The sequence below is a fragment of the Acomys minous genome (genome assembly GCF_964271855.1).
Source record: "Acomys minous genome assembly, chromosome: 16".
Classification (NCBI taxonomy): domain Eukaryota; kingdom Metazoa; phylum Chordata; class Mammalia; order Rodentia; family Muridae; genus Acomys; species Acomys minous.
Genome location: NC_140498.1, coordinates 45,460,863 through 45,484,475, shown reverse-complemented (window position 1 = coordinate 45,484,475; position 23,613 = coordinate 45,460,863). Strand labels below are relative to the sequence as shown.

Below are 23,613 nucleotides of genomic sequence, written 5' to 3'. Positions count from 1 at the left end.
AGCTAGCCAGCTTGCCACATCACCTGTCTTCTATGTGAGTGCTGGGGACTCTATCTGCCCTCCTCATACTTATATGGTAAGTACTTTATCCATTGAGCCATCTTCCCAGTCCTGAATCCATGTATTACAAAAGTGTTTTGTCAACCCTACTGAGACATATCAATAGTACTTATTATTAATATTTTCAAAAATCTAGTTAGGACAAGTTGAGTGCTAATGGAATCCATTGTGCCTGTGTGGGTAGCCCAAGCAGAGTTACGGCAGCCTCACAGCTTTCTTCTAAGTGAGGTGTCATTAATTTCACTCCTTTCCAACTAAGAGTCTTTTATGACCTCTGTAGCATGACCTTCCCACAGCTGGGAGAATCCCTGTGGGGCAGAAAGGTGGGTGAATTTAGTTTCCCCCTGAGATCAAGTTTACAGGGCAGTGTGATCTTCCTAGCCAGTCCAATTGACAGTCCAATTGACACCTCAAAAAGGTGTGAGGGTCCAGTGAATCTAACGCCCTGCTATGCGGGGAGTGCTGGGGTTGGACAATGCATCTTCTCTTTCATTTTCTGATGGAGAGCCAACAGGGATCTGAGTATTAACCAGCTTGTTGGCCTACCCTAGTGCCCACTCTTGGTGAGACCCTCTGAGGCAATGAGGAGGGAGGAGGTGGAGAGGTAAGTTATACAGAAGACATTATTATTCCACCCAGATAGTCTCCCCGTTAGATCACTCTCATCTGGTGAATTCTGAGGCCTTTGCAAAAATGAAGAGGAAAAGACTCTGAAGAAAGCTCCTCAGCCTGCTGCTGCACTGCTGACAGAATGTGTAGCTGAGCTGTATCTCCCTCCTATCCAGAGTGGAATGAATCAAGAGCACACATGAGATCTTGACCAAATCAACACTCGTTTAGACTACACCGTCTGCTCCTCCCAGGGACTGGAAGGGGGAAAGGAGCTGTAGGCAGCATGAATCCCTTAGAGTGAGGAGGAAAGGCTTTTGGAAGGCACATGACCTTTGGGGTCATCTTTTTCCTACAGCTGGTATTCCTTCCTTCTTTCACCTAATCACCATCCACCCATTTTCCAGAAGAGTTACGAGCATTACTCTTTCAACTCAACCCGTTACTATTCCTCACTTATAAAAATAGGCAAGCAAACAAAACCTAATCCCCAAACAGAGTTAAGATCTTACAGATGTCAACTTGGGGGATGCCTGCTCAGCAACCCCTTGTCATTCTGTAAGGAAGTTGGACTCCATGTCCCTGTCAAATCAGATAGAATAATTTCTCCTGTCATCTCAATGCAGTTTCAATACCCTGCATTAGTCTGAATCTCAATGGGGGAGGTGTGAAAGAAAAACCTTGATTCTAGATTTACAAAGCAGAACAGCAGCCAGGCAATTAGTTAAACACAATAAGTCCCACATTGGGCCTTGCAGTATGTTAGTGTGGAACGAATGCCTCACCAGATAGGAGAGACATAGGCATATGCAAGACAGCCTCTTAGAAACCCTCTTTCTCTTTGTCTCTACACCACTATCATAAAAGTAAGTAGGAATTTCCCATCATGCTTTGAAATCACCGTGGCATCCCAGTGGCAGCATAAAATACACAGTCATGGAACTGTTTGTATCCTTCATCAGATCTACAATCTGATAATATCCTGCTGAGAAGTGGAGAAGGCTAAGGATCCTTGGGTCTGAAATCTTCAGAATCATCTGCCTGTGTTACTCCTTTGTTAACTAAAAGCAGGACTCCTCACAGTACAGGGATTGCATCTATTGGAAGGATGGAGATGAGTGTGAGTCACCAAACAGGCACCAGTTGCTGACAGCAAATGCTGTAAATGATGCCCTCTGTCTCTTGGATGTGGGGTGGGGCATACATGTGAGTGGTCCCCCTATTGGGCTGACCATGGGGGTTTGGAATGTTGGTCTCCCTTATGCTTATACAAGCAGATCAAAGACTGTCAGAAGTAACATAGTGAGAAAGACGTAGGTTCTGGGCTTTGAACCCCGAGTTGTGTTTTTTTTATCCTAACAGCAGCAACAACAACATCAATAAGACAACACACACACACAATGCTTTACTTGGAAACACAAAAGCATTAAAGTTGGGAGCACAGTACCAATGGATTGTGTGTTTCCGTACAATAATCCAACTTCAAAGAAATAGAACAGCAGCCATAGATATAAGCCCTACATCTTGTTTGAAATTCCATTGTGGTCAGTTGGACACATGGTTTTGTTTTTATTTATCTCAATATATTTAAATACAATCACTTTACAACTATTAATGGAATGAAAACCTACATGTTTATGAATTATTCTGTATACTTTAGACTTAGAAATACAGATGGGCTAACCACAGCTCAGGGCTCAAAGTCAAGACAACAGAAGAGCCACATCCAAAAAAGGGTCCAGTACTCTCCTTACAAATGGATAGAAAGACTTTCAAGCACCTAACTCTGCTATGGAAATGCCTGGCAGAACTTGCTAGAATGCTGACATTCAGGTTTCTTTTCAGACTCAGGAATCCATGTCCAAGGTTAGGGATGGGTGGGGGTCTGAATGGGCTCTCTATCTGAAGTAGGTCTCACACTCTGAACTTAATAATGATCCTTCTTTCCCTAGTTTTCACTGCTGTCGCCTCCTTCTACTTAGGCAAATTCAGAGTTACCTATATATCCCTAATTTTCCCAGGTAAATGGATAAGGACATTTTATTTTTATGAGGACATTTTATTGTTATTGCATGCCACAAGCCTGGAACAGTGCCTCATACACAGCAAGCTCACAATAAACAGGATTATTATTTTTACTAAGTACCTTTGCTTACATGTTCCCTCTGCACCTGGTACTTCTAACAAAATGCACATCACACTCCACTGGAAACAACACCAATTAGCCGCAAATCAGTTTTCTCCATGACAACTTTGCTGAGCAATCAGAACACCCTGATGCAGGGAGGACAATTAGAGGGAGCTTGCTGAAGGATCCATTAGAGGAATGACCAATTTCTCCTAAATATTACCTGAGTGTTTATTGCAGGTGTGTGCATGCATGCAGGCTCAAAGCGGGTCAAGGAAGGAAACAATGCACATCTCCAGCCCGGTGCCCTGGATGTGCCAAATATTGCTTCTTTAAGAGACCGGGCTCACAGTGGATGACTCCAACAGCTTTTGACATCTGTATTTAGCTAAGTTTGTTTTAAATAGACACTTATCCCTGTTTGGGTATCACAAGCATTGGGAATTGGGGCTACTTTTCTATGTGGGTTCTGGGGGCTTGGATAGCAGGTCTTCTTGATTGTGCATCAAGAACTTTACTGACTGAACTCTTTCTGTAGTCCCTACTGTGATAAACTCTGTGTGTGTGTGTGTGTGTGTGTGTGTGTGTGTGTGTGTGTGTGTGCATGCGCACTTATCTACACATGTACATATATAGCTTATTACATGCTAACACACAGAATTCACTCAATAACAGGAAGTGACTGATGCATCATCCTGAATAGTTCAGGAAAGTCCACAAAAGAGACAGCTGTTACAAGGGCAAACGACTTCATGTAACCCTTCACAGTAGGATAACTCTTATACCTCACTAGAGGAAGAGAGGGGGTGGTTATGGTCAACACTGATTGTCAAGTTGACCAGGTCTAGCCTCATCTAGGAGAGAAACCTCTGGCACATCTTTGAGGGAGGCTCCAGATTGGTTTGCTCAAGGAAGGAAGATCCACATTGAATATGGATGCCACCATCCCATGGGGAGAGGCCCTAAAGTCAATAAAAAGAAGAAAGCATTCATTCTTCTCCGCTTCCCAACTTTAGATGCAGTGTGACCAACTGCCTCAGACTTCGGCTGCCATGCCCTTCTCCCTATGACTATATCCTCAAGCTGTGAGTCGAAATAAAAGCCTCTTTTCCTTAAGTTTATTTGGTCAGACATTTTTGTTCCGACAATAAGACAAGTGACTTAATACAGGAGTTTACATTTAATATGCATTGGATTTGTGCTTCCTAACCCTAGCACCATATCCTGCTTATTCTCCTATGAAATATTATCCAAAACAACTACTCAAACTCCCATAGCCAAGAGTCACTGTAGGCTGTCATCACACCTTCAGGTGTCCGGGGAAGCTTTTTTCTTCTGCTCTTATCATAGAACTTTCTGGTCTCTATCAAGATCTCTGCCTGACTGTTAAATAATAAGATTGAAATGAAACCTACAAAAAGAACATCATGATGGGTGGATCGGGGCCCGGGGGGGGGTCTCCTCAAACTATTGCACTAACCAAAGACAATACAAGTAGTAAACATCGAACCCCTACTCTGATCTACCCAATGGACAGTTATGTGGAGAGTGGGGACTGACTCTGACATGAACTCTGGTGCCCCATATTTGACCACTTCCCCTTGGTGAGGAGGCCTGGTGGCACTCAGAGAAAGAATAAGCAGGCTCCCAAGATGAGACTTGACAGCCTATGACCATATAGTGGGGAGGAGGTCCCCCACAATCTTAGACCTCAGGGAGAGGAATAGGGTGAAAGAGGGAAGGAGGGAGGAACGGGAGACTACAAGTGATAGGATAACAATTGAGTTGTAATCTGAATAAATTAATTAAATAAAAAAAGAATTAAAAAATAAATCCTCCAACGATTATGGAAAATACCAAATGGCTTCACACCCTCTTAGTCTTAACTTGTCTGAGCTACCTTCATGAGCTCCTGCTATCTCCTCTCTATCTCCAACACACACACACACACTTGCTCTGACCTCCCTGGATACTTGGCTCCTGAAACAGTGAGCATGCCCAGTCTCAGTGCCTTCGCACTGGTTCTGTGCTCAAAATGATGACTTCTCAATTGAGAAATGTGCTGTGATGATTAGTTTCAACTATCAAGTTACTACAACTTAGACTTTTTTTAGAAGAAGAGTCTCAATTGATTTTCTTTAACAGGTTGCCCTATGGGCATGTTTGTGGGAGCCTGCTTTGACTGTTAATTGATGGAGCAAGATCCAGCCCATTGTGGCCCATACCATTATCTGATTAGAGGGTTCTGCCCTACCCAGGACTGGAGCAAGGTAGATGACAGCAAGTGTGCAGTGCCTGCTTGCCCTTGACAAGGGAATGATGTGACTGAATGCTTGGGTTCCTGCCATGGCATCTCCAAAGTGAAGGACTGTAGCTTAGAATCACAAACAGAAGAAACCCTTTCTACTCCTAGGTTGATGCCTGTTGGTTGTTTATATTACAGCAATAGAAACGGAATGTGTGGTTCATTCCTTGACTAAACGTGTGTGTTCTACAGTGACACCATAGTGAGGAAAGTGTTTCTGATCACGGGATCTAAAGCTGCATGGCACCTTAAAGTCCCTCTCCCCAACTCCTTTTTGCATACTTAATAGTGTGCCAACTTTATCTTTTTAAATCTGTTCTTAGAACATTTGGATTGTTGTCCTGTGTGCATGCATGTGTATGCATGTGCCATGGCAGGCATGTGGAGCTCAGAAGACAGCTTGGGGGGGGGGGTTGGTTCACGCCTACCATGCAGGCCCTGGAAATCAAATTCAAGTTGTTAGGATTGATGGCAGTTGCCTTTATCCAGTGTGCTATCTCACTGCCTCCAGTCTAACTTTATAAACAAGTATATACCATGTTTCTTCATCTGTGCCATTTGGGGTATGCTCACCACAAAACAGATGGCTTATCCCAAACTAATGCTGTGATCTCAGGGCTTAGATGCATCCCTAGCATGTGAAGATAGCTTCTTAGTTGCCAACAGACTTGAAGTAATTCCAACCTTTAAGTAACTTGATTTTTCAGCAGCCTCCATTCTCGCATTAGACTCATCTCGTTCCACTGCAGTCACTAGTTCATCCTGAAAGTGGTCTAGTAAAGCACAGAGGCAGGAGATGGCTCTCAGCTGGAAAAACCACGCCCTCTCCCCTTTCCACCTATCACAGTCTCCAACCTACAGTAGGTTCTTGCTGTTATACATTAATAGATGCATCACGTGGGCTAGGTAGGTGCAGCAGGGCCTTCCATGCTGCCGCTAAAGGGACAGTCTCCCCGTGTTCCTTCCAAGATCAGCCCCACCCAGAGGAAGACTGACCAACTCAAATATTGGAATTTTTAAAATCACTTAGTCAGAAAAGTGTTGTTCTCACACAAACGATCTCACAGACAACAGATGTGAATAGGCAACCACTCCACGCAGCTAGCAAAAGAGTCACCATGAGGACATCCTCTGCAAAATATGCCAACGGAAAAGCATGCCATTGTCTTGGGGACCCCAGGGAACGGATCATGACCTGCCTCTGCGGATCATTGTGTCACCAGTGTGTTACAAACTGCGTGCTCACATCTCCCACTGTTTGCTGTCTTTTCCAAGAACCCATCCTGCTAAGAATTTTTAAAATAAAATCCTGCGAGCTCTACAAACCAGAATTTTAGGAGTCTTGATTTTCTTTTCCTTTAATTCAATGCAGGGGATTAAGCCCCGAGGTTTATTTCTCCCAGGCATGTTTTCTACCACCAAGCTCATCCTCTTCTTCAGAAAAACATACGTGCTTGGAGTTGTATCCTGGTTGTTGATAGATACCAGGATGCCACAGGCCTGCCCTCTGTGGTGCTTCTTTGACAAGCAAGTGGGCTGTGCAGGGTGTACGTGTACTGGGATTTTACAGTTGCAAGGGAAGGTCTCCAAGAGGACGTGGATTCCACTACTGTTCTGAGTTCTCATTTTGACTTTGTATGGGAAGTAGGCTAGCTGCAAGGGGATCTGATGGACATGGGTATCTTTTCCTTCCTGTTTGATTCAAAACCTCCACTCCTCCTTATGCAACACACAACACGTTATTAATATGGCCATCAGAGGAACAGTGCCATCTTTGAAATGCAATCTACAGCAATTCATTAGGAATTTGCTGAGCATCCCTCCTAGAGAAGACAGGAGAGGGGGAGAACCAGGGCGTGCTCATGCAAGCATTACATGTTGCTTCTATGTAGAAGGTTGCATGTGGACCACTTGCCAACATAACAGGGGTTGTCAGATCTATCTTTGAGGTTACCAATTTTCAGCTTTTAATCTATGATGTCAAAATATAGCCCGAGACACACTGGAGAACACATAAAGTTTAGCATGAGAGGAAGTGAATCTACAACAGTACGACCACAGACAATACGCACTCACATGTTAAACCACCATTCGTCCCAATTCAGGTCTTTTCCCCATCCCATCTCCTTTTCTTTACTCTAGAAATGTTAAGCTATTCCTCTGTCCCAGGAAACTATTTCTAACCCTGCCACTCCCAGAAATGAGATTAACACTCCATTTTCCAGTGTAAGGCATTAATGTACTATTTGCTATGGCAGCACCTGTGATTGGGAGAAGCAGGGATACGTGAGGGTAGAGATAAGGGGAGGAAAGAGCAGCTTCAGGAGCAAAGGAGCTTTATGTAAACATGGTGAGCAGTTGCTTTAGAAAATGAGCTCGTGTAACTCTTGGAGTAAAACCTCAATCCATTGACGACGCAGAGAATGCCTTTATAAATGACCCAGATGTGGAGACCCGTGTGGCCCCACCACGAGCCTGTTCCTAGCTCTGTCCTTCCTTTCCTTCAATCTCTCTAAAGACTCTGAATAGAGCCTGAAACGTTATTAGTAATGTTCACCTTCGTTTACTACTCCGTTGATAAAAAGTGACTGGGAACAGATACGTGCTCCATGTGTAAGACTGGGTGGTATGTATACTTTCGAACATCTGCGGCATGCTGTTATATCCACTTTCCTTGGTCAAAAGCATCCATTGGCAAGACTGCTTAGTGATTATCTGAGGCAACTTAGGTTTTAGCCCTCCCCCAACATATACAAGGAGAGAGAGAGAGGGAGAGAGAGAGAGAGAGAGAGAGAGAGAGAGAGAGAGAGAGAGAGAGAGAGAGAGAGAGAGAGAAACAGTCTGTATTCATTAAGGAACTATCTAGGAACTTAAATTAAGCAATTCCAAATTTAATTGCTCTGGACTACATTAAGGTGAAATGACAGGGGTTGTTTTGATGGACATATCATGCAAGTAGGCAATTTCTATTAACCAATGGCCTGGTTTTGAACACAAGATAAATCTTCCTTTCTCTAAGTCCTGTGTTGAAGGAAAGGAAATGGAGGATCTTTAACTAATGGGCAGAAGATCCCCTTCTTATGAGACAGATGTAATTATACTTCCTAATGCCACTGGCTTTGTGAATGCAGTCTCTTATGGCCAATAATATTCCATAAAGATACCAAATAATTTCCATTTCAATCTCTAGGAACCTAGTATAATATGTCAAAGAAGCATGAGAGTCGCATCGTGTTCCTAAGCTTCCTTGATCAGCATTTTATAAGAGGAATACCGCTTATTCCATGATTTCTGCTGTGCAGCTGTTTACCACCATGCTTAGTCTTCTGAACCAGGTATTAGTAAAAACCAGACAGTCAAACATCAGAGTTAGGGAAACGCCTCAAGTATTTTTCATATGGTAGCCTAAAAGCTTCAGCTACACTCAAAAGTATATGGTCTCCTCTCTTTATAGGAACTACTAAAGTTTCTACAGTGACAAACTGCAGCATGTGAAGAAGATAAAAAGGAAAAAAAAAAAAAAGGATACTGAGACTCAGATGGGAGCATCAGGAAGTAGGAATGTCTTGTTACCTGCAGAGGTGTTACAAGAAATCTCATCTGTTGCAACGAAGACGAACTGATTTCTGGAAGAGAAGATAAAATTCACAATACTGCTCGCTCAGGGGGAAAACGTGCTCTCTGGCAATTGGTTCCATGTGCACAGGTGAAGGGTGGGGAGGGGGCTGCGTCTGCATGGGTGTGGCCAGGAAATGTGCCGATGGACCGTGGACTTGGAAAGCTTGGAAAGATCACAAAACAGGCATGCGGGACCACGTAAATGAACTCATGAGGACATAGGGATGTGGGCGTGGACAAGCTATTGTGCCAGGGTATTAATACTGCGTGTTACCAAAGCATGCCAGGGTACATGGCTAAGGCCAAGCTATTTCAAGTTGTGCTTACACATGTTTTAATGTTAAACACATACTACAACTTTTTAAAAATAAAAACTATTACTAGGAAAAGAGTGTACCAGGACTAACTGGGAATATCATAAAACTCCATACATTATGATATACTATTGAAAATTGTTTTTTTTTAAAGGAAGGAGAAAATACTTTCATTATAGAAGCGAACATCATATGAAACTAGGTTATGGGTAATAATTTCTTTATCGAACTAAGCTTGTTATATGCAGGCAAACTGATCCTCACCAACTGAAATAATCCCTATCTTTCCAAATTATTCTTTTTTTTTAAAGGGGGGCATTGCATGTCATGATGCACATATGGGGGGTCAGATAATAACCTTGCAATCTGCCTTGTTTGAGATAACCTCTCCTGGTATTTCCAGCTGAGTACACTTGTCTAGTTGGTCTGTGAGCTTCTGAGGATTCTCCTGCCTCTGCCTTCTACTGCACTGCAGGAGTGCTGAAACTACAGGCACACTTCACTGTGTCTGGATTTAAGTGGGTCCTTGAGGAATTTGAACTCAGATCTTTATAGCTACACAGCAAATTTAATCACTGAGTCATTTCCCCACCTCTCTTAATTTATTTTGTAATGATGCATATTGGAGAGAAAATTTAAAAAATAGAAAACGCTATTTCACTTTGATTTACTAAATCCAGAAAGCTGATACGACTCCCATTAGCTATTTTCAATGGTGGTAGTTCCACAGTGTAAGGTGTTCAGATGCAGAGGTTCTGTTTATTTCTTCAAATATACACCTTGCTGACTGGAATGGCTCACTGAGATCAGCTAGAGTCTCAAATTCCTTAAAAGCCCCCAAAGAGATGCTGGCTTCTCATTTGTTAGATTTTTTATTGTGAATAGGGATCAAGAACCCAGATAAATGCATTTCTGGGGGAGTCTTAATATGATTGCTTTTGTTCCAGTGTTTCAAAAAACATCTAGCAATTGAGCATTCCATAAAACATCTTAAGAGAATTTTACTGTCGCAAGAGGTGCACTTCTGAATATAAACAGAGATGCCTCTAGAATATTCCCTGGAACTTAACATTCAGTTGAAAATTCTAGTTGCTTCCCAACCAATAAAATCCCAACAAAATTATAGACACCCTGAGAATACTGCCTTCTACAAATCAAAAGTCAAAACTAAGTTCATTTATCACCTACCTTAAAACAATAAAAGTTAGTTTTGTGGGATCTTTCCTACATTTTTATTATGACCCAAACTTTTTAAAACATAGAAACTATTGGGTTTCAGATTCCCTAGGTTTGATGAGCAATACAATTGATCTATCTGAAAATGAAAGAGATACGTGGTGTGGAATTTGATTTGACCTAGATAAAGGGTGGTGGGATTTGGCATGCCTCATCTGCAGGTAGAGTAGCATGCATCAGACAAGCACTTAAAAGGACCTCTATTCACAAGGTGCCTATAACAGGAGCTCAGGCCGTAGTTGAGCATGGCAGCCTTGTCCGTTCACAAGGTGGGCTCTTATAAGAAGCATTCCCATATGCATGCTGTGTGTGGGTGTTATTATTTAAGCAACTCTGCCTGGCTCATAGCCCCCAATTCCATAAGACACTGCAAACATGTATGTTGCATGGTTCCCTTCTAAAGAATAGTCTATGTAGCCAATGATGACTTTGAACTGATCGTCCTGCCTCTAATTCCAATGTTGCTATTACAGGCATATGCGCCTACAACTATGCGGTGTCAGGGATTAAATCCAGATTTTCACGTATGGTAAGCAAGCATTCTACCAACTGATCTACAATGCCAACTCTTAGGTTGCTAGGTGAGGTGCACTGGGCTGACTGTAGGCAACTCACACAGATATTAAATGGTTATTGAAAGAACAGAGAGAACTGGCAAAACTAAACCCAGAGGTATTATTCTAAAGTAATTAGATCTTAAGCTTTCCAGAATTTTATGCAATATGATGCCTTTAACAGCGATCTTTCGGATATCATGACTTTTAACACTTATAATGCTACATTTCCCCTGTTCTTTTTTCTCTCTTTTCTTTCTCTTTCTCTCTTCCTCCCTCCCTCCCTTCTCCCCCTCTCTCTCCTCCCCCTCTCTTCCTTTTCCCTCTCTCACCCTCCTCTCTCTCCTTCCCTTCTTCCTTCCACCCATCTTTACTTTTACTCCTTTTCCTCTGCCTTGTCTCCCACCGTTGCTTCTGGCACCCATCTGTTCTGGGATTCTCTCTTCTCATTGGGTCTTTTTTTTTTTTTTATCACTTGTTTGGAAGTAGAGTCTTATTACATCACACAGTCTGGTCTCAAGGTGCTAAGATCAACAGGTCTTCTTGCCTGGGGCTTCTGAGTAACTAGGACTATACCATATCATTTTTATAAGTCTTGAAGATGTTTTGCAACAAAGGAGATCATATCTGCTCTGATAACCTACTTTCTATAAGGGATTGGTTTATCTGGCTTCTGTTAAATAAGATGAAAGCTCAGAGGTCTAAGACTCATTTCCGGTAGTGACAGAGAGAATGAAATGGCACCCACTCCTGTAATACCAGAATGACTTACAAAAGGCTTTCCGAAAATGATGACCAATTTAAGCATGGGTTCTGTGCTATTCTGCTTTATTTTCAAATACACATAACCAGCTCCATTCCCTTCCAGAAAGATCCCCTATAAAATGTAGCAAAGTTCCTTTCTATAGAGCTCATCGAATATATGAGATCAGTCTGTGTGTACAGTTGCCTGTGTGTACAGTTGCTTTTACTGGTTGATTATGGATAAGATCAATAGGAACATTGCATCAAAGAGGCTCAAAGAAGAGGTTGGTGTGATGGCCCGAGGAGCAGTGGTTCAGGACTTCTCAAGGGCTTCACATTGGTGATGTCTATCATTCTATGCTATGCCATTTTATGGCCATTTCTGCTCCTTCTATGCTAAAGGAGACTTTAAGACAAATGTTCTATTTAGATGCCTATAAATAGGCCATGTGTGCATTGGTTCTATGAGGCCACTTATCCCAAATTACCAGAGAGAGAGAGAAAAAAAAAACAGGATGAAAAAGTGCTGTCTACAAACAAACTCAGAAAGAATTAAGTGACCTGAGCAGGGCATGTATAGGGAGCCAAGTCTCACCATAAGAAAAGAGGCAGGTACCACAAGCCACCTCCTTATGTTAGCAATCATATTTTCTACTCTCCGTACAGACCCATGCATTTAAACATCACTCTACACTTTATTTTGAACAAACTGTCCCGTACCTTGGTTGTAGATGGCAGTGTCCACCATTTTCAGCCTTGGTAGGACATGTTGGTTACCCTGGGGGAATTCCTTGCAACCACGTTATGCCCAAGATCCATTGAGTGAGCACCTCTATGGATGGAGCCCAAGCTTGGGCTGCTCCTCCTCTCCTGGTACCTCCCGTGCACTGGAGTTGTGAATGCTGCTTGTATGTTTGATTGGTTTGTAACTTGAGTGGTCCATAGCCACAGGAAGAGCTAGGGGAGTGCCAGCCACTGACTCTCCTCAGCTCTGGGTTCTGGCTTTAGCTGATCAGCATCAGAGTCTGACAGATCACTCTGAAGGCAATCATACTATATTAACAGCCAACACCGAGCCGGGAAATCTTGCATTTCAAGTTGCGGAGAGCTATGCTTCTCGAGACTCCTGACTCTATCAAATACAGATTGAACATTTGCCTGTGATATGACGCTGCTGCTAAGTGGCATTCATACCTACACGTTCTTATTTCATTTTCGTTACAACCCCTCTTCTGATTACCCTGATGAAAGATGAGTAAACTGAGGCAGGACATTTGAGGCAAAATGCTAAGTGGTGGAAATGGACTTTGAGCACATTATCTGGCACCTCGCCCTCCACACTCACTTCCTCTGAGATTCTGCTCAGGGGCTATCATATGGGGGAATGCTCTATCACCAATAGTAGTGTGCCTCTAGGGAAATTTCCTATACTATTGCTTTGAATATGCAGCTTCTTTGCGACAAAACGATAGTTATTTGAATTCCTCTTTGGGTATGATGGAACTGAGGCTTGAGAGAGATAATTATATGGATATTCGACCGTCCATAATACAGAAATGGCACATGTTATTTTATCCATAGAGAGCCTACCATTTTAAGATGGTTTCCATAGACCAATCATGCAGAGTCCATCTGACTCAGCTGGTGGCATGCTTACACTAGCCTTGTGGCTTGCTATACATCATCTTTATTTCTCACTCCTCCCCGCCCTAGGTTAAAACTCATCTACTTGCAATCTCCTTCCAAAAATAATTACCCACTGAGTTCTAAGTATCAAGTGAAAAAAGTGGCCTGGTAGTATTTCTCAAGGGGATTTGAGAAGCCAGAAAGAGGTAAAGGGCAGGCGTCTGGCACGCATGAGCAGGTGAGGCCAGACGGTAATTGTCCCTTCTCAGATAGCACAGTGTTGTTTTACTATTAAAAGTTCTATTGTCTCCTCACTTTTGGCACCTCAATTCTATACTTTCATCGTCAAACACTCCGGGTCCTGTTGCTCATAGTGAGTCTTTGCGAATCAAATGTTGCAGATGTTAAGCCTAACACAACACTTATGCACATTTAAAGCACTGCAAGATGCTGGCTACAAACATCCCTACAGCTGCAGGTTGGTTTCTTGGCCTGGCAGGTGGTAGCAGAAGTCTCCCAAGATTGTAATGAGAAGAAGTCAATTTGATTCTACCCGTAGGTTCTGTGGGATCGGTTAGTTATAAGGCCCAGAGGGTTCCAACCTTGACTGACTTTTAAGTGTGTGTGTGTGTGTGTGTGTGTGTGTGTGTGTGTGTGTGTGTTACAATTCAACTTTGGGTGCTGTTCCTCAACATTTTATTTTTATTTTTTGATGATAATAAGATGTTTGTTTGTTTGATTGATTCATTCATTCATTGTTTGAGACAATGTCTCATGAGGTAGTCCTAGCTGGCCTGGGACATGCTGTGTAGACTAAACTGGGCTCATAGACACAGCCTGCCTCTCTGCCTCCTCAGTACAAGGATAAAAAGAATGTGTCACCAGGCTCTAATTAAAAATATTTTAAAATTGCATTCATTCATTTGAGTGTGAGGCCACACATGCCACAATACACATGTGGAGATGAGAGGGGAAGTTACTGGAGTTGGATCTCTTCCACCATGTGGGTCCGTCAGATCAGGTCATTAGGATTGATGGCCGACCCCTTACCCACTACCTTGCTAGCTCCATTGCTTTTTAAGATGGTCCTTAAGGACACAGAGCCAAACCTTAGGGCCTCTATACCATTGGGGAAGGACTGTACTGGACACGTCTATCTTCACCCTCAAAATCTCAGCTGTGCTTCAGTTTTGATACTTAGAAAAGCAGAGTGAAATATCTGCTTTAGATGAGTGTTCAATTTCTCTTCCCATGCCCAACTCTAAAATCCTATTCTGGAATGTTCAGGTCCCAGTGCATATATTTGCCTGTCCTGTGGAGATGTGTGTGTGTGTGTGTGTGTGTGTGTGTGTGTGTGTTACATAGATGAGGTGTGACATATACACACAAAGCAACAAATAACCAAATGAAGTAGAAAAGGCTCCAGAAGGATCTACCATGACCCTCCTATTAAAAAAGATGGGTATATGAAAGCACATTTAGAGTCACTTCATTTGGACACAACCCCTTTGCTTATATTGCATTAATAAGGCTTAAATTAAATGAAAAAGAGTTGCCAGTTTCTGCTAAGTTTGACTGTGTAATGAGACACCTTAGACAGTGCATAGTCACCTTTAAGTGTCTTTCCCTTACCTGGAGACAGTGTACACATTGCTTGTCATTTACAGCTCTCCAACATCTACCATCCCACCCACTGCCACCTAATGTGTTATTTCCACTCAGATGAACAGAGCTAGCAGAGATGACTCTAGAAGGCAGGGCTGCCACTACAGACTGTGTCTCGTTAGAAAAGTCATTTCAGCTTTCAGGGATATGTGTTCCTCATAGACTTGGTACAGATTTAATGGAAAACGAAACCAGTGTGGAAGATAGAATATCCTCTTCTGTCTCACTCGGATGGGGGAGGGGCAGTCAGCACCGATCTGGAAGTCGGGTTTTGTCCTGGAAAGGGCGAGGGTCCCTTTTAGAAAGCTTCTACATCTCTGGTGACTCTATCTCTGTTGTAGGTGCACAAGAAGAGACTTCATATCCAATGAGGAGCATGAACGCTGCGACAGTGCGTTTGAACTCACTGAACAGTGCTGGAGTTGAGTGACACCGCTACTGAAGACGATGGCAGTGAGGATGGGCTACTGAGTGCTGAGCCAAAGAGCTTCCATTCGGAACCATGTACAGCCTCACAGGAAGCCATGAGGTAAGTACCACCCATCGCTCTCACTTTATGATAAAACAAGAGGAAGACTGAGAGTCTCTATACGTTGCCCATGTTCTCTCTTAGATTAAATAACTGTACTAAGATTATATTCTGGCTTAAACCTAGATTTGTGATTATCTTTTGTAAATCAGTGGCAAAGACTGACTGGCACAAGTATACATTAAAGAACATGAACAATAAAGAAAAGATTCTATTTCACACCATAACTCAGCTGCATCCTGTTGTGGGCTACTGAGCAATTTGTGGCGTCTCAATATGCTACCGTTCTGGTGGGTCTCGGAGTTGATCAGGATGAAAACCAACGCACAGTTTATTTGGGTTGTGAGCCTAGACTGAGCCATCTCTCCAGCCCAACAACGCACAATTGAAATGGAGTCAATATATTGCTGGCGCTCCTCTCAAGCCAGTGCTTACAATGAATTGTCTCTATGCTACCCATCAATCAGAAATTAAGTAACAAATAACGTTTCCACTCACTATTTCACCTCACTCATAGTTTGATGGGTATGATTTGTCCTCTGAGTAGATGAGAAAAATTAAGGTTCAGTGACATTAAAGGAAACCAGATGTGGCTTTTGGAGGGTTTGTTTTATATCGATGGCACCCTATTATACAGTCAGTGACAAGATCTTAGCATGGAACCACTTTCTCTGCCTATGGCCTTGGGGGTTGAGAAAATGATAATTATGGCCGTCGGTCAGTTAAAGCAGGTGACCAAAGAGGAATACATTTTGAGAGATATCAAACAATTGAGAGGTTACTGAAGGGGCTGGAGAGATGGCTCAGTGGTTAAGAGCACTGACTGCTCTTCTAGAGGTCCTGAGTTCAATCCCCAGCAACCACATGGTGGCTCACAACCATCTATAATGTGATCTGATGCCCTCTTCTGGCATGCAGGTGTGCATGCAAATAGAGCACTCATACATAAAATAAATACATAAAATATTTTTAAAAAGAGGTTACTGAAGAATGGAGAGCGGGACAAGGAACAATAGCAGGTAGGTGGAACCACGGGTGGAGGTTTTTGGAGGTGTGGCACCCTTCTGTCATCTCTGGCTAAAGCATTTCAAGGTAAATTATGAAGATAGCTAAGGAGAAGGAATGTTTGGTTTAGCTTTTTGGACTCCTTGAAATCTATTCATCAGTCTAAACATCATGGGTTATTATACAGAAAAACTAAGCCGAGATGGAAGGCCACAGAGCCAGCTCATTAGGAGTCTCCTCAGCTCTCACCCACCAACACCCCATCCCCCAACAGTAAGCTGTTTCCCCTCTAACTATGCTGTATGTTAATTAAGTATGAAGTGCACTACAGTTTTGAAGAGCACTGAATTCCAGAGGAATCCATCACTGTGATCTACACAGGGGAGAACAATCATCAAGAGTCATTCGTTTCTGTCAGATGGCTTTTTTTTTTTTCATGAATTGCTGCATACAGATATAGAAAAACTTAGGTGCCACGTGCCAACAGGAGCCAGTTCCGGAAAAGCAGCCAAGCTTTTGTGTGAGGTCATAGACTGAGAAGGAGGAGCAGAGATGGGGGGAAAAAATCCTTCTCATCCAAAAGATAACAGGGTTAGCATAGGAGCTGATGTCAGAAAAGGGAACAGAAAGGAGAAATCACCAGCAATAAAAAATAACACCTAAAGGGGAAAATGTGGGGGAAAAAACTGAGGGCTTTAAATTTGTCATTTTAAGCATGTGTGTGTGTGTGTGTGTGTGTGTGTGTGTGTGTGTGTGTGTGTATGTGTGTGTGTGTATGAGTGTGCAAGAACACAGGTTAAATTCACAGTAGTCTTAGCTTGGCTGGGAAGGAAGCTCTAAAGATTTGACTGTTTCCCAGCACTGAGATTCCAAATGCTTGCCGCCATTCCTGGCTTTCACACACTCGCGGGGAACTTGAACTTGCGTCCTTATGTTTGTGCAGCGAGGACTTTTCCCAGCTTCAGGCAGAGCCATCTACAAACGTTTCACGAGCTAATATTGCATCTCAGGTGTGTTTCCTTCTACTCTGCTGGGTGACTGCCACCGATCGAGTTCACCCTTTATTTGTGGTAGAAAGGATTCGTTCCGAGGCTGTGTGGGGTCTGTGTCCTCAACACAGGTTTCTGACAGACCTCCAGGAATCCAAGGCTTCCTGAACATTCATAGGAGGGCCCTGATGGCAGTACTTAAAAGATAGATTTCATTTGCTTTTTTGTGGCCCATCAAGCCAATGATCTGCAGCCTGAGAAGCATGTAATTAGGCCATGACATGACCCAAGGAGCTGTTATACCTTGTCTTGTCACCTGCAGAAGTGGCTCCCTGCATGGCTGTGACGGCTATGGTCTGCTGGGTTTGGAATGCCCTTAATCTCTCCCTGGCCCCTTGTTGGTCCAGTCTGTGGATTATTACAGGTCTATTTTTTTAAGTGCCTCAATTACATATTCACCCAACAGTGCGTAACACTAGAGGAGCCATGGTAGGTTATGAGTAAAAGATAATTAGTTCTTGAGGCAAAACTTGGGCACATTTAAGGGGTGTGTGTGTGTGTGTGTGTGTGTGTGTGTGTGTGTGTGTGTGTGTGTGTGTGAATCGTCTCTAAGTTAAAAATGAGAGAAAATCAGAAAATAGATCCTTTTATAACATCAGTATTTCTCTTTTCTGTTCAGAGTTTGCCATCTCTGAACCCAAATTTCAAGCCCTTTCTGCTTCCTTCTTTACAATTTCAGAATCATCTTAGCTGTTCTCAAATTAAATCAATGACAACTTAAAGGGTACATTGGGAGAAAATAGGATTAGCATAGTTGTAACGTTTTTGGGGAACGTAGAATCAGAACAAATTTTAAAAAGCAGCAACGTGTGCACATGGTTTATTAAAGAATTTGCCCTGCATTTGAGTCTTATATAATGGTGTTCTCAGAAACACATTTCTTTTTAAATATCCTGGAATTATCTGTAATAATTAACTTCTTCTCTTCTTGAAGGACTTATGTGTCACTCAAAACAGTGACTCAAACTGTTACATAGTAAACTTTCAATGAAAAAGCAAAAAATAAAAAGATATAAAAATAAGACAATACACACACATATCTGTGTGTACATGAGCATGCCATATATATATATATATGTATATATATAATTATATATATGTATGTATATGTGCTTTCTATATATGCTTTCAATATAGATGTTTAATAAAACCCTGAGTGTAGTTTCAGCAGTGGCACTGCTGAATGGATATAAATAAAGACAGTAGTGACTCATTCCTGCTACATTCCTATGATAAGGTGACAGCGCATCCTTTGTTTAAAAAAAAAGGAGAATTGCTCATCACAGTGACAGGAAATGACTGAAAACTAGATCCAGGAACAACCTCAGTAAAGCTGCTATCACAGGTTGCAGAAGAAAAGGCTCCTTCTCTGTGCCACTTCCTACCTGACAGGCTTTGTCTCACTGGGCCATGCCAGATGATGCTCTTGGCTCTCTCCTACTCACTCCTGAACTTTCCCCTCAAGTCCTGCGTTGACCTGGGACCATCGTTCTTGCTTGGCATGACCACATTTTGTGACACCCTCTCCAGGTTTTCCCAAGGGTTTGCTTTGGAAAAGTAAACTGGAAGCCACACCCCCCACCCCCCCCCACCCCACCCCACTCCCCCTACCCTCACCCCTCACGACTGTCAAGGTTGATATTCCCAAGGCAGAGGACAAAAAGGGATATTGGCTATAAAGTAACAAAAGAAGAAACAACCCATTGTTTTCTCTTGCTAAGAGAAGCACCTTTTTAGCTTCCTGGCAGAAGGACCCATGGTCACAACCCACTAGTCCCCAAAGGGAGTGGATGGTTGGTTGGCCATACCCCCCTTTCCCAGCTCTCCTGGCTCAGGAAGGCAGTGGCTCTGTGAACTTGAGACCTCTCCTCACACATGTCCCTAAGAACAGGCATGGGCTTGCTTCTCATGTTCAGAATAGTTGAAATTCTTATCACATCTAGTTTGGAAAAGGAGAGTTGAGAAACCAGAAAATGCAGCCAGTCCCTCCTCTGGGCTGTTTGTGCTCATTAAACCCCCTACACAGTCTACACATTAAACTCTGTAGTTGAGTGCATGACTAGAAAAAAAGAGTCAAGTTCAGATGATACAATGATTTTTTGTGAAATAGCCTTCTCGATAATAATAATAATAATAATAATAATAATAATAATAATAATAATAATAATCCTGAAATGGTGAGCTTTTTATTCAGGATGCTCCCTTACTTTTTATGATATCAACATTAATTTCCATATACATGTTTATCTCTCTCTCTCTCTCACTCTCTCTCTCTTTCTGTCTCTTTCTCCCTCTCTTCATAATTATATAAGGTATATATAAATTAGATAAAAATGCAAAGTAAATGGCTTATCTTTGTTTATTTGTCTATTTAGTTTTTTTTTTCAAGACAGGGTTTCTCTGTACAGCCCAGGCTGTCCTGGAGCTTGTGCCGTGTTGTAGACCAGGCTGTCCTCAAACTCACAGAGATCTGCTGCTTCTGCCTCTCAAGTGTTGGGATTAAAGACATATGCTACCACTGGCCGGCCATGGCTTATCATTTTAAATGAAACCATTTGCCTATTCTCATGGTGGTAATTTGGCAATCTTAAATCTGAATCCAGAAAAAAACTCCGAAGCTAGACGGAGGAGCTGTGCTGCATAAACAGGAGTGGACTCAGACACCTCAGCTTCTTCAGTCACCAGACTAAGGTTTTACCTAAGAAGTTAGTCCCTGTCTGTAGATTTGCTCATGCTGAAACATAAGAGGAAGAAAATGTGAACATTTGTTCCCTGGCCCTTGCTCTTTCCTTCCCACTCTCTCCTTCCCTCTGTCTTTCTTCTCTGTCCTTTCTCTCTGCTTTCTTTCCCTTCCACTCATTGCTTTAAGCATCTTTTCTCTCTCTCTCTCTCTCTCTCTCTCTCTCTCTCTCTCTTCACATCCATCCATCCCCTCATCTACATGTTTTCATTTCTTCTTGCATCATCTATATAATTTTTAATGACACCAAAGACACACCTACTCGTGCCTATTACACTCTAAGGAAGATGCTAATCTAGTCTTCAGCTTTGGAATCCCTGGTCTGGATGGTGGTTAACACACACCATGATTGCCTGAACTCCGCAAATCCTGGCTTTCTTGTTCTGAGATTTCTCCCCAGACTCTCAGAAGTTGCCAATAAGTGTGTTAGATGACATCATTTTGCCCTGGTTTATGTTAGGTTGATGTGTATGTGACTTGTCAATATTAAACTTTCTTTTCTTATCACGTAAAAACAGTGAAACTTTAAGGACTCAGGAAACGAAGAAGGCTACATTGAAAGCAAAACCCTGTTGCTCGCATGTTAACTTAGCCTAAGGATCCTATGTGGCCTGGTTCTGCACTCTGATGTCAACTCTGGCATTTGTAAATCCGTATTGCAAGTAAATACTTCATAGTTTCAGTTGAGTTTAATAAGCACCTCCTACCCAGAATGTTTCTGTACATAATTGTTAATATTCCACTCTGTGTTCTAGAACACATCATTCTTGGTTATTTTAAAAATGCGTTTTTATACTATAGCAACTCAAAAAAACCCTCATTGTAGTAAAAATACTAGAAAGCGTATTTCAGATAAAAATAAATTTCAACATAAACAGATTTCCTGAACGTGTCAACTGGTGGACACTAACTTTCCAATGAGCACATTCTTATCTACACACAACTTGATAGAAATCTTCCTTCCTGCATGAAAGATTGTTATCCCTCAACTTTCAGCATTATATACTACCTTACTTTTCAAAAATAATACTGTACTTTTTGAAAAGAAAACCACGTATTAGCTGGTAGAAGAAATGGACCCTGGTACAACTGTGTTTACTGTTACACTTGACAGTAAGACATCTCATGCTTGGCTCTTTTCTAAGTGCTCTGTTTCTAGCTCCTGTCTTTCCTAATGTGGAGGGGGCACTTTCATGCACCAATCCTTAGGGAATGTTAGAGTATCGGCAGGCAGTCAAGCATGACCAGGCTTTGTCTTTCTAGGCAAAGTATTTCATCTATGCTCTATACACAACACATACCCCGCCCCCCCTGGCCCCCCCCCCCGCAACTACAAGTGGCATAATACATTGAACATGGCATCTTCCTCTCTTCCCATCTCCCATTTGGACAGCCAAAAGATGCAACAAGGACCAAGCCATAAAACACAAGGAACCGAGAGCCAATCAGTAAAGAGAGACCTGCACCCCAGGCTTATTCCAAGCAAGCCATTCATGGAGCTAATGTGATGGACTTGTCCAACCCGCCTCGTACCGCAGACACATCAGCAACACCGAGTAGCATGCAATGACCAGATGACCACAGGCCCCACCGCCATGCTCTGATTGGTTCAAGCTCAGAAAACAATTTCCTTGAGAGTCTGGACAGTTGGCTTCTATTACACCAAAGCGAGATTAACAAAATGAAGAATTAATCAGGTCGAGTTTTTACCGAATGCTTACAAGATGCCTAGGAAAGCTGTCCACCTAACCCTACTCAATTGTCAGTGAGGCGGTGAGGTTTCCTACTTCATTTCAATCTTTGTGGCTTGGGAAAAGCTTGGCCGGCAGCAGATGGTCTTTTTTCAGAAGGTCAACACACAGAGACCCTCCAGTTGCTCTGAGGTTGTCAATATATGATCATTTAGCCAGAAGATGGTGGGCAGGGAGCTGGAAGGTACCCATTAAAGACCTTCCCAGCAGTGCTGGGGTTACCTCTGTTCAATACTTCTCGAAGGGTTCTTGAATCTTTAATTGTATAAGGGTGTAATGTGTGTTGAGGAAAGTTAAAATCCTACCAACGGGTAGGGGCCAGGGAACCCTGCAGACTTGTTTCCACTTTGGAGAAGGCTGAAGAGTGAATCTCAGGGAAGGCCTTATATTGAGCTGCTTTTGATTAAGTTGATGACCTGTGACCCTTTCTCAAACATTCCCCACTCTGATGATTTTCCTTTGGAGTCTGAAAAGTTTTCTTTTGGTTTGGAAGTTTATCTCTTTGTCCTCCTGTCTCTCTTGAAGAGATGAGGCAGTAAGAGTTTGTTGCTACTGATGCTAATGACTTGATAGTATAAAAATACAACAATTTATCACTGCCCTAGATAGATTCTGTATCTTCTGTAGAGATTCAAAAGCTATTCTGATAACTCTCTATTTTCCTCTCACCATATTTAAAGAAAGCCCCTTCTTTGTCTGCATTGATTAAAAATAAAAGGTACCACCATGTAATAATGATAAATCAAACCAGAAATTCCATTTTAGAGGTTGTTTTCTGGTAATTTACCTATTACTGAATTTACCTCAATGAATAATTCCATAGGTGACAAGTATTCTGCTCACAATAAAGTTAAATAGAGCCAATAATGAATTTCCACAGCGACCAAGAGGACCTAATGTGCAAATATGTCTAATAAACAGCAAGAGGCCAATCCCATGGAAACGAACATAGTTAGTGGGTTCCATCAGCTGCAACTGTTACTCTAAGCTGGGAATTGCCATTATTAAACATTTACCAATCCAAAAACGAGGATAGTTTTTCTGTAGAATAATTCACCAATAAGAACTCTTAGTAATATTAAAATTGCAGGTTTTAAACAGATATTTACATATATGGTGTTTCACAATGCAGAGGGTTTTAACAGTCTCAGATGGATGCACGTGAAGATGGTGCGCTTCCCCAATAACTCTAAGAATAGTATTAAACATTGTTTGTTTTTGTCAAGTGTCTACATTAGTCTTATTGAAGAAGGCGATTTAAAGTCTATCTTTGTAATTAACCTTTCCTCAACTTGGGGCTAGATAACACTTATTCTTAGGAGAAGCAAGATAAACATTCAAAGAAATAAATCTGTTTAAGATTCTTATAATTATACAGCAGGCTAAAGTTACTATGATTATAATTACATACAAAGTGGGCGTTTGAGAATTTAGCATCTAGAGATATTTTCATAAAAATAATTAAGGGCTGTAGCCGAGCCACATTACAATTGAGACTGTGTGGATCTCCGGTGCATGGAATTTAATAACATTTAAGCCTTTTCATTTGTAGAATGATCTCAAGTATTTCAAGATTGTCATCATTTTTATTAGCCTCTTTGACCCTCTCAATTGTCCTAATCCAGTGGCAGAGAACACTGAAGATAATAATTTACATGAAGCATTCTGTCTCTTGGCAAA

At 42.1% G+C, this 23,613-nt stretch overlaps 1 protein-coding gene across 48 annotated transcripts in view; it reads right to left on the bottom strand.

The window, feature by feature from the left end:
• RBFOX1 (RNA binding fox-1 homolog 1) overlaps window positions 1–23,613 on the bottom strand; it is a 2,117,065-nt gene that overhangs the window by 9,972 nt on the left and 2,083,480 nt on the right. For 27 of the 48 annotated variants that reach the window (XM_084764427.1, XM_084764407.1, XM_084764449.1 and 24 more), the window contains one exon: window positions 8,676–8,728. The exons of the other annotated variants lie outside the window; for them this stretch is intronic. In XM_084764427.1, the coding sequence (XP_084620553.1) occupies window positions 8,676–8,728 (53 nt within the window). The remainder of the gene's footprint in view (window positions 1–8,675; window positions 8,729–23,613) is intronic. 48 annotated transcript variants of the gene reach the window in all.